Genomic DNA, 9,718 nt, shown 5'->3' on the forward strand with positions numbered 1-9,718 from the left:
TTTTTGCTGCTACCACACTGCTATCAAACCAAAATTGGTGAACTCGTGCTTCTGCCATTTTGGTTTGATAGCAGTGTGGGGTGAACTCGTGCTTATGCCATTTTGGTTTGATAGCAGTGTGGTAGCAGCAAAAACTTGAGAATACTAATAGTCAGGTTTGAGAAATACTTCCCCTTATTTTGTTTTATAAGGTATGCATATTAGATTTTCAAAAATCAAACTTTTCCATGTTTGTCCAAGTTTATATAAAACAATGTCCAATTTAGAATAATAAATAAATGAAATGTGAAAATATGTTTTGTGATGGGTCTAATGTATTGATTCGTAATGTAAAAGTTGATAATTCTTCTAAATAGAGAATTTTGTCCAGTTATGTTTTTGCTGTGGTACAGGAAATTCAACTCCACAAGAGAGAGTGAAGGTAGAGAGAAATGGGTTAATCTCCGCTGCGTGACTAATTCTCGGTTGATTGAGAATTAAGTTAATTCTGAGTCAGGTGATGTCATCGATGTGTAAGTAGTCAAATATCAGTTGCAACCTAATGTTCAGCTGAAAGAAAAATCTCGGTTGCAATTTATGTTGTAACTCATGGCTAGCATGATTGAGTCAAGTCACACTCCTATTATTTAGAAGTCGACTGAGAACTAAGCTATCTCCCAGTCAGCCGAGAATTAGCAAAACCGTGATCCCGGTGATTTAAATCTTAGACTCCTTGAAACATGGATGTTTCAGAAAGGAAAGCGAAAGGTTGCATTCAGGTTTTCCGGATAGTTCCATTTTTTGTCAAACCTTATTCTTCACCGTAGATCCAACAAGTATCATTGCACATCTCAACTATACATGGATAATACTCTAGAAAGGTGGGGCGTACAATACACTATATGTAGAAAACCCGTGCATGCCCCCGCAAAAAAAAAAAAAAAAAAAAAAAAAAAGAAAACCCGTGCATGCATACAATATATGTATACATTTACCCTTAGTAACTTACAATATACATTGATGCCCAAACACGTGCATGCTTGGTGGCTCCCATCATTCTTCATTATTTCATCATATACATACGTATTGTGCTCCATCCGATTCATAATAAGCGTGGTTTTAGCTCAAATTAGCTCAAACTTAAAATAAACCCTTGCCGATTATTATATATCAGAGGAGCACCTGATTTGGTTTACTGCAGCTTTGGTGGATACGTAGGATGGCAAAGCTAGTCGTCGTCTTGCGGCGCCACATAGGCACCAAAGCCTACAAGGCCATCAGCACCAGACCTGCCGAAGAAACCGACAGCAGCGCCATTCTCCGGCAGTGGCACGCTGAAGGCAGCTCCCGCCGGGCACCCAAATGGGCCATATACTTCTTCTTCGGAATTGACGAACTTGAGCGAGGTGATGCCGTATTCATCGTGGGTGCCACTGATGAAGTTTATGTAGTTGCCATCGTTCATGGTGAACTCGCGCTTCTGCCCCTTGGTCTTGGACCCCCAGGGGCCGACGCGGATGTACTGCCCGTTCTTGTCGAGATAGGTGTAGGAGAAGCCGTAGATGCGGCCTCCGGACCTCTCGCTGCTGCGGATGGCGACGCTCTGCAGCCGCTCTGGCATGTTGCTCGCCAAGAGGTCCCTGGATGAGCCGGCGTGCCCGCCCCATGGACCAACCTTCACCGGAGACTCCTTCGTCCCCGGCACGTACACGCCTAGGGCCTTGAGGGTGTCGCCTGAGTGGCCGAAGAAGGCAACCACCTCACTCTTGCCCTGCCGCACCGGCACGCTGAACTCCGGCCCCGACGGCCATCCGTAGGGGCCATGCTCCGTCTGGTTGGTACCCAGCTTGAGAGAGGTCACCCCTCTGTTGTTCGCGGTGCCGCTCACGTGGTTCACATGCTCGCCAGGATTCATCTTAATCTGCAACATATTTTTTTATAAGCTATATTAATATCAAGCTGATATCATGTCAGTTAGACATCATACGACATACATGTAGCTAGTAATAATTCTAGGTAGAGTGTGTGTGTGTGTACAGTAGTGACACATCCGATGAAGTTAGTGCCCCATGTTTCGGACGAGATGGCCTTTCCGGTTTGGTCGACATAGGTGAAGGAGAAGCCATTGATGCAGCCTCCCGGGGTCTCGTTGCTGCAGATGCTGATGCTCACAAGGCGCTGGGGACTGCTATAGCTGTTGATGTCGCAAGGTTTCCCGCTTGGTGCACCCCACGGACCAACCTTCACTGAGTCCTATATTCATTTATATATGAAATATGTGTAAATGCGTGCGCAAATGGCAAGAAAAATAGTTGGCATCACACATGTGCTCATGCACTTACTGCCATCCGAATAAGCGACCTCTTGCTAGATACTCTATCGGTCCAACTAGAGCGCTAGCTAGTGTGTGTAGCTAGCTTGAGATGGATGCTTGATGGTGTCCAAGGCCACCTATTTATACCGCGGGCGAATGAGCGAGCATACCAAATGGATCAATTTGTTACGGCTATCCGGATCGAATCTGCTACCTGTCAAGCATTTCCTTGCAGAAAATACAAACAAGATGGAATCCAGTGATCAGAAAGACTCAAGACTTTGACCTCAAAGTAAAGAACATATGCTGCCTGCATCAATCATTTCTCTCCTCTAAATTCTTCATCTCTTTTCTTTTGCAGCTGTGAGAAAACTGTTTCTTCCAGCTGTTACTCAAACTCATCGATCTCTATAAATAAAAAACACGTCCCCAATTCAACAACGCCATATATGTCTTAGTAACAACCTGTTAATTGGAGGGCTTGTCACTATTGACGAATCTGAGTATTTGTCTTGTCTTCTCTTGGTCATAAACTTAGTAAACAAAAATGTTACATCAGTATGATTTTTACCCAGTTTTTCGCAAATTAACCGGACACCTTCTTCTTAATTAATGGATAAGGCAAAGCTTTTCCCTTCATTATAAAAAACAATGTTACATCAGTTGCAGAATCTTGTGTGCTTCATTACGCATATGAAACCTCCTTGGGATGTGAAAGTTATTTTTAAAATCAATACCTGTCAAATGTTTTTCTCTATTAATTATCATGGTAGTTAGTACTAAGCTTATCATGAAATATGCTTCTATAATGCATAACCTTTTGCAGAAATATTGATGTCAAAGAATTTTACTCCTACCATGTTTTTTTTCTAGGTCTTGTTTTGATTGGTTAAGACGACAACACCCTTGACCATCTTGAGGTTTGTGATATTGTCCTAAAAGACTTGCATTTCCAAGCTGCCACGTTTATTCAGTGATCGCCACCCCCACAGAATTTCTCGCCTGGTAGCTAAGGTTCCTTTTTATCGTGAAGAACCTTCGGTTTTTCAAAAGATTCATGCATGTGGTCAGTTCCTAAATATACCGATATAGTAGAATCTTGTGCAGCTAGCGTGGAGTGTACCAATTGAAGTAAAGTTATTCTCACAATAATGGATATAGGAATGTGCTCTTATAGTGAAACTAGCATCCCAGGGTACTGAGGCTCCTGTATAAAGGAGATTACCCAAAGTGATATTGATATACGGGTATTCCCTCCATTTTTTAACCGATGATGTTTTACACATTAACATTATCTTGGTTTGTTCACTACCGTTACTTTGTGTGTAAGATTCTGTACATTTATACCATGAAAATATTTCCGTCCTACGTGCTGATTCTATATTGATTTGAACATACTTTACCTGTTCCCATCCAAAATTGGCCGAAATTGGATTTCTTGCTGTTTCTTTGGGGAACCGCCTATTTTTTAAACGCCAGGCAAAAGATTTGCCCGTTCCATTGATTAAGAAGAAAAGCTAACTTGGTTAATTATGTAAAACCATGCAAAAAAAAAACCCGATACATCTGCAACACAAGCGCTGGTCCCGAGACCACGCACCCTCCGAGCCATCAGCTCTACAGCCGAAGCAAGCAAAGAAAACACCCTACCACAAAGGAGCCGCCGCTCCGGCACCCACACCAGCCCCGAGGCCACACACCCATCGAGCCGACAACTCTATCACCCAAGCAACCAGAGAGTTCAATAGAAACTATGATACATAAGCCCGGTACGGCGCTACCATCCACACTTGGCGGCCTTGATCGTCAAGCACTACACTTCCAGCTAAATTATGTCCTTTTTTGAAATCCCTCGCTCATGGCAAAACGGCAACTCAAGAAAGTCACGACTTGACTTTATGATATCATGGGCGATGTGTGCTTACACCCAGGAAAGAGACTAATTGACTGCCGGCGTTGATATCATATGCAAGGGATGTCGCGTTCCTCCCGATATGCTAGAGCCTCCAGAGTTTCCGCATCAGTGTTGCCCAGGAAAACCACCGCATAGGCCCTCGTGACCTCTCCATTATCAGTCCATGTGACGGCCACTACCGATCTACGGCTGGTGCTCTATCCATGTTCCCCACAGCCGCATCAACATAGATTTTCACCATCACTCGCAGAGGAGGGATCAATCACCACACACCCTAACCCGTCTTTATCATCGTTTTCTTATTACCTATGTCGTTGCTTTTCTTGAGGTACCTACATCGACGAGCGCTCATACATAGCGTGACGCAATGAAGTCAATTAGTATGTGCCACCAAGAGTCTGTGACCCCGCACATCTAACACCGATTGTCGTTGGTCATTCTTCGATGATGTACTTCAAACATCATTAGTTGGCCAGGACTGTTTTGCCAACTTCCACAAAAACACATGGTATTCCAAACAAGACCTTGTTTCAATACTTGCATTCCTTCATTAACTGCCTCCAAAATTGAGTCCTGCCGCAGCCTCCAACATATTCACATATTGATAGTAAACAGCCTTCAAAACCCTAGCGCTCAAGGAGTTTGGGGTTTTGCAGCATACATCATCCTTGTGTTAGGAGGGAGAGATTTAAGAGTTCAATAAACACATGTCTTCCTCTCTCCCTCTTGGCTGCCCCACCAAAAATTTATCAACAACACGTTGATATGGAGGCAAATACCCCTTGGCGGCCGGAAGCAACCGATGGAGAAAATCAACACATCTTATGCAAACATACTTAATGAGGATGACCTCCGCTCCCCAATGATAGAACTCATTCCACCCATCCTTGTATTCTGCTCCATGTGCATCTTTGATGCATTTGAATTTTGAACACGCCACTTCTCTGTAGCCCAATATCTAAGGGCATCCCCAAATATTTCTCACTCAGGGTCTCACTGCCCCGATGCAGTCCTTTATTCTACTCAGGCACCTCTTGCTAAGGAAGGAGGATCTATCCCACTTAATCCTTTAACCAAATACAGAGCAATACTTGTCCAGCAGTTCATAGACCTTCCCAGCAGACTTTGTATCTGCCTTGAATAGCAACAGTGTCATCAGCAATCAGGAGGTGACTACGAAGACACGAGAGGCCCTATGCTGCTAACAAGAAACCGATAGGGGAGACTAGGGCCCCTTCTGGCCAAGTAGCGGGCCAGATTGTGTTTGTGTGTTACTTCGATGGAGAGACAGTAGTATGCATTCCACTAAATAAAGACAGTAGCAGTATATATAAGACGGATGCTTAACTAATTTCATGATGCACTCAAAAAATAATATAATTCCACCCACGTAGTCAATGAAAATGAACAAACATCACATAACAGTTTCATCATCCGACAGGACCACCTATCTAAAAACCATCGACCTCAACTGCATGTCCACATGCGGCGTCCTAAAAGAAATGGAACACAGATCCTAGTTGTAGTTAAGGCAGCTGAGGGAATCAACTACAGCACAGGACTTAAACTTCATAATACTTCCCTTTTTCAGGAAGAAGAGCATAATGAACCAAGCAGGATGTGACCTGATCTGGTCTCAGTCAGAAAGTCTTCAGAGTTTACTCTTGGATCAATTTCAAAGCTAATGAGCTACCACACTGACGAAGACCAACATGGCAACATGCAGCAGCATAGTACAGTTTGTCTTCAAAGTCTCTTGGATCAATTTCAAAAAATAGTCTTCAAAGTTCACTCTTGGATCAGTTACAAAGCTAAGGAGCTATTAAGTTGATCATGACCAACAGGCAGCAAGTCCAATGTATATTACTAACTGTGCAAGAACTAACTAACAATGCATTTCTTACCATTAATTGTTCTGCGTAGACTGAAGGAGATAGCATGACAACTACATACATTGGAGGCCCAGAGCTAGCCAGCCAGCTTCTCAGTAACAGTCATCTGTCAAGGAAAGGTATCTGCTGCAATGTATGTCGAATAAGTTCTCCAACTGCAGTATGACCTTCAGCTTAGGTTCCCTAATTCAACATCAAGTCTAAAATAATAATACTCAACTGCTCTCTGCATATCTCACCAATACTTAGCTTAACCGCCAACTCGACCTAAGTTTGCAACACCCTGCAAGACTTTGCTGCTGTCTGAGCTCACATATAGATCCAATGAGCAGCGGGCACTGCCTATCTAGACCTTCATTCCAGTGCTATGCTGCTTCAGTTTTCTGAGCACAAGACGAGCTTCACATGGTCCCCAGCTATTGCTTCCTTCCATCCTGCAGTATACATGGGTCATGAATCATCCTTTGCTGTACATTGGTCTAAACAACGAATTAATCAAGATATAAATTTCCCTGGTTCTACAAGGTGGTAGTACCAAACACTTCTACTCTCACCGTACAAGAAAAACTCCAAGCAAATAACCAGGTAGAGTAAATCTACCTACTGATAGAAGGCAGTTGAGTAAAACAAGTCAGGAATATCGTACCAAACCCCATATTTTTAGTCTTGCAAATCAAACAGCCGATAAGGGTAGGTACTTACTCTGAGAAAGGAAGAACGCCGCTTCTTTACTGGAAAGCACAGTGCCTCCACCCGCTGCCAACTCTGCATCGCAGCAGCTTGAACCGCTCTCAGCCGTCACAAGGCTACAGGGAGAATGATTCTCTGCCGCAGGCGTAGCATCACCACCAATACTGTCTTCACAGCCATTCAAATCATGGCTGATTGATTGCGTCACCTTGACTACCTGATGGGATTCAGGGCTTGTGTAATCCTTGGAAGGCTGCAAGCCCTGCAAACATTTACGGGCGCCATCTTCGATCGCGACACTTATAGATCCTATCAGCAGTCGGGAGTTTTCACCTGCAATTGGAGCCATCCCATGTCCACCATCAACATCTAGCTCGGCTTTTGGGCATCGTTCTTCGACATCAGTCCGCACTTTCCATGCCCATGTTTTGCTTCTGTTTGACGCTGCGCTGGCATTCGGATCCCTGTGACGTAAATGCCTTGTTGGAGATGGATGCTTCGACGCAACGACGGAATCTGAGACAGTGCTGGTATGGGGAAGGTTTTCTAGTCTGTCCTGATTACTTGTTGGCATGGCTTGTTCCCTCCAAACAACACCCATATCAACTTCATGTCTGACATCTTCTCCATTGAAACCATTATCACCTGAAGGTGTTGGTGGTGCTGGCAATTGAAGGTACTGTGCATCTTCTTGCTCATAGAGACCAAGACCTGAAATAGCCTCGACACTATGAATCCCTGTTGTACCATCCACCATTACAGGTACCTGGACGATGGCATCCTCATCTTTGAGGTCTTTCAACCTCTGTTCTTTCTGTCTCAGCTTCTTCATCCGTTTCCTTTCCATGATTTCAGCTTGCCTACAGGTTACAGAACGATAATTGAGATATCGGTCGCATCACAAATTAAAGTAAAATATAGTGTGCTCATACACAATAACCTTTTCTGTGCAGCATCCTCTTCCTCCACAAGTAACTTCTGGCATCTTAATGATTCGGCAGCCTTGTCAGTGGACCATGCTTCGACCTATTGTTGTTTTATTTACGGTCAACATTAAACTCATAGAAACTCGTAGCTAAGAGTAAATGGCTAAATGCACTAACTCTCTTTTGCATAATGGAAACACAATCATACCAGCTTCTGTTCAAGGATGTAACTAGTGCACGCAACAATGTTTTTCAGCTCTGTTGCAACTTTGTCAACCTCCCCGTCAAACAAAAACTTTTGACTACAGGCAGCATCCGCTGTGTTGGTACACAGAAACGTATTCTCACTTGCTTCATCCAGCATGCTAAATAGTTCGTTCGAGGAGATAGGTAGTCTTGAAGCCGTTGTTTGAATAAGGTCCTGCAGAGGGGGACAGGAGATAAGCTTAGACATGATGCTCAACACCAAATCCTTATGGTAGAGTACTCTAAAGTCTGGTCAAAACTTTACCAGGAGCTCATTTCCAGCTCTTGCATATGGCAGCGGCAACGAAGCATACCCTGGCTTACACATCCATGACGATAATGCAGTTAAAACAGATAAACCTTTGATATCCTGAAGATGTATTTGTATTCAATATTAGACGCTTCAAAATACGAACTGATGCATATAGCTTATACATTCTGGAGATGTCAACCTATGACCATTACCTCTATAACCACATCCTCCAAGGACAAAATTGTTTGGGCCTGATCCACCGTGAGCTGAAGAGCATGACATATTAATTCCATAAATGGTACAAGACGAGGGAACATATTATATCATTTGAATAGGTTATATGTTATCAATCCACGGTAGCAAGGAGAGCAAGCTAGTTTCTTCACCAAGATAGAGCATAAAAAAGGAGTCACAAAGCAATATCTTACTTTGTCCCAGAATGCAGCAACATGGTCTCTATTCTTGGGGAAATCCTACAGACCATTAACAGATATGTCATGCCAATGTAAAGTAACAAGGAGAAGCGCTGAGTACAAGGAAAATGAAGGTGTGAAAAAGCACACTTGCATATCATGTCCAACATCAGATGATCACAGTAATATGTTGAAATAATGTTGTAAGAATGTTGAATCTTGAAACAAGTTAATGAGGACAAAACATTTTTTAATACAAGATGCTTCATAATCTTAGCGACTGCTACTTTGCTTCTTATGCTAGAATTCTGAATACGCCATCAGAAACACGCATTCTTCCTATTTGCATCCTGTTGACCGCGTATACAAATATATCGTGTAAAATGACAGTCTGCATGTAAGCACACATGTTATTCAGTTATAAAGTGGGTTTTCACCCTAATTGACTGAAAAACACGGACAACATTGGCTACCTTGTCTATCTTGAGAGCTCGGCGATGGACGCGCGAGTGCCGCCGAAACGCGACGGACGAGCAGAACTCCCTGGGGCACTTGGCGCACTTGGTGAGCTGCATCTTCGGGGGCGAGAACAGCGGCCACCCCGGGAGATCTGCGAGAGCAGGAGCAAACGAACACGAATCAGATTTCGTCTGCGCTAGTGCGTTGTGCAGGACCAAACCTAGCTGCCCTGCTCTCGGCATGACATACACTTTTCGGTCTCGCCGTTGGCCTTGGCGGCGGCCTGGGCGAGCGCGACGACGGCGTCAGGGATCTTGAGCGGCTGGATCTGCCCGGAGGTGGCCATGGCGTGCTATCGCCCGGATCCGAAGTTTCTGCGAGGCGACGGTCGCTGGACAAGGAAATGCACCAGCGGGCCGAAGTCGAGGGACGGGGTTGAGACGGGATCAGGCACAGTGAGGTAGGGACGTCGACGGCGGCAGGCGGAGGGGTTGAGGCGGCACGGCGGTGGCTCTAGGGCATTTGGGTGGAATCAGGGGAAGTCGGGGAGAGGAAGACGAAGAGGAAACCAGGGAGAGATCACGATGACACTAGGCTTTTCCCTTTTTTCATTTCTTTTGGTTGAAATTCT

The 9,718-nt window shown here is 44.3% G+C and overlaps 2 protein-coding genes across 2 annotated transcripts; both read right to left on the bottom strand.

The window, feature by feature from the left end:
• Positions 1–948: 948 nt before the first annotated feature.
• On the bottom strand, positions 949–2,419 carry LOC124691255 (mannose/glucose-specific lectin-like). Its single transcript, XM_047224527.1, has 3 exons — positions 2,322–2,419; positions 2,017–2,232; positions 949–1,900 (listed from the first exon to the last, which is right to left on the bottom strand). The coding sequence occupies exons 1-3, from the start codon at positions 2,325–2,327 to the stop codon at positions 1,208–1,210; spliced, it is 915 nt and encodes a 304-aa protein (XP_047080483.1). The 5' UTR covers positions 2,328–2,419; the 3' UTR covers positions 949–1,207.
• A 3,671-nt stretch (positions 2,420–6,090) lies between these two features.
• LOC124691256 lies at positions 6,091–9,490 on the bottom strand. The gene is made up of 9 exons (XM_047224528.1): positions 9,337–9,490; positions 9,102–9,238; positions 8,644–8,688; positions 8,428–8,481; positions 8,228–8,332; positions 7,925–8,137; positions 7,731–7,816; positions 6,803–7,650; positions 6,091–6,534 (listed from the first exon to the last, which is right to left on the bottom strand). Exons 1-9 carry the CDS (start codon positions 9,431–9,433, stop codon positions 6,476–6,478), a joined length of 1,644 nt encoding a protein of 547 aa, XP_047080484.1. The 5' UTR covers positions 9,434–9,490; the 3' UTR covers positions 6,091–6,475.
• Positions 9,491–9,718: the final 228 nt, after the last annotated feature.

This window comes from Lolium rigidum, chromosome 2 (assembly GCF_022539505.1).
Source record: "Lolium rigidum isolate FL_2022 chromosome 2, APGP_CSIRO_Lrig_0.1, whole genome shotgun sequence".
In the NCBI taxonomy this organism is placed as follows: domain Eukaryota; kingdom Viridiplantae; phylum Streptophyta; class Magnoliopsida; order Poales; family Poaceae; genus Lolium; species Lolium rigidum.

What these genes read in the sequence shown, in the direction of transcription:
- LOC124691255 (XM_047224527.1), bottom strand. An exon ending in TCATCGGATGTGTCACTACT is followed by an intron (nt 1,901 to 2,016) that starts GTACACACACAC and finishes AATATGTTGCAG; the next exon opens with ATTAAGATGAATCCTGGCGA.
- LOC124691256 (XM_047224528.1), bottom strand. Translation starts at nt 9,433, where the DNA reads ATGGCCACCTCCGGGCAGATCCAGCCGCTCAAGATCCCTGACGCCGTC. An exon ending in GAGCTCTCAAGATAGACAAG is followed by an intron (nt 8,689 to 9,101) that starts GTAGCCAATGTT and finishes AATGGTCTGTAG; the next exon opens with GATTTCCCCAAGAATAGAGA. An exon ending in GAGCTGGAAATGAGCTCCTG is followed by an intron (nt 8,138 to 8,227) that starts GTAAAGTTTTGA and finishes CCCCCTCTGCAG; the next exon opens with GACCTTATTCAAACAACGGC.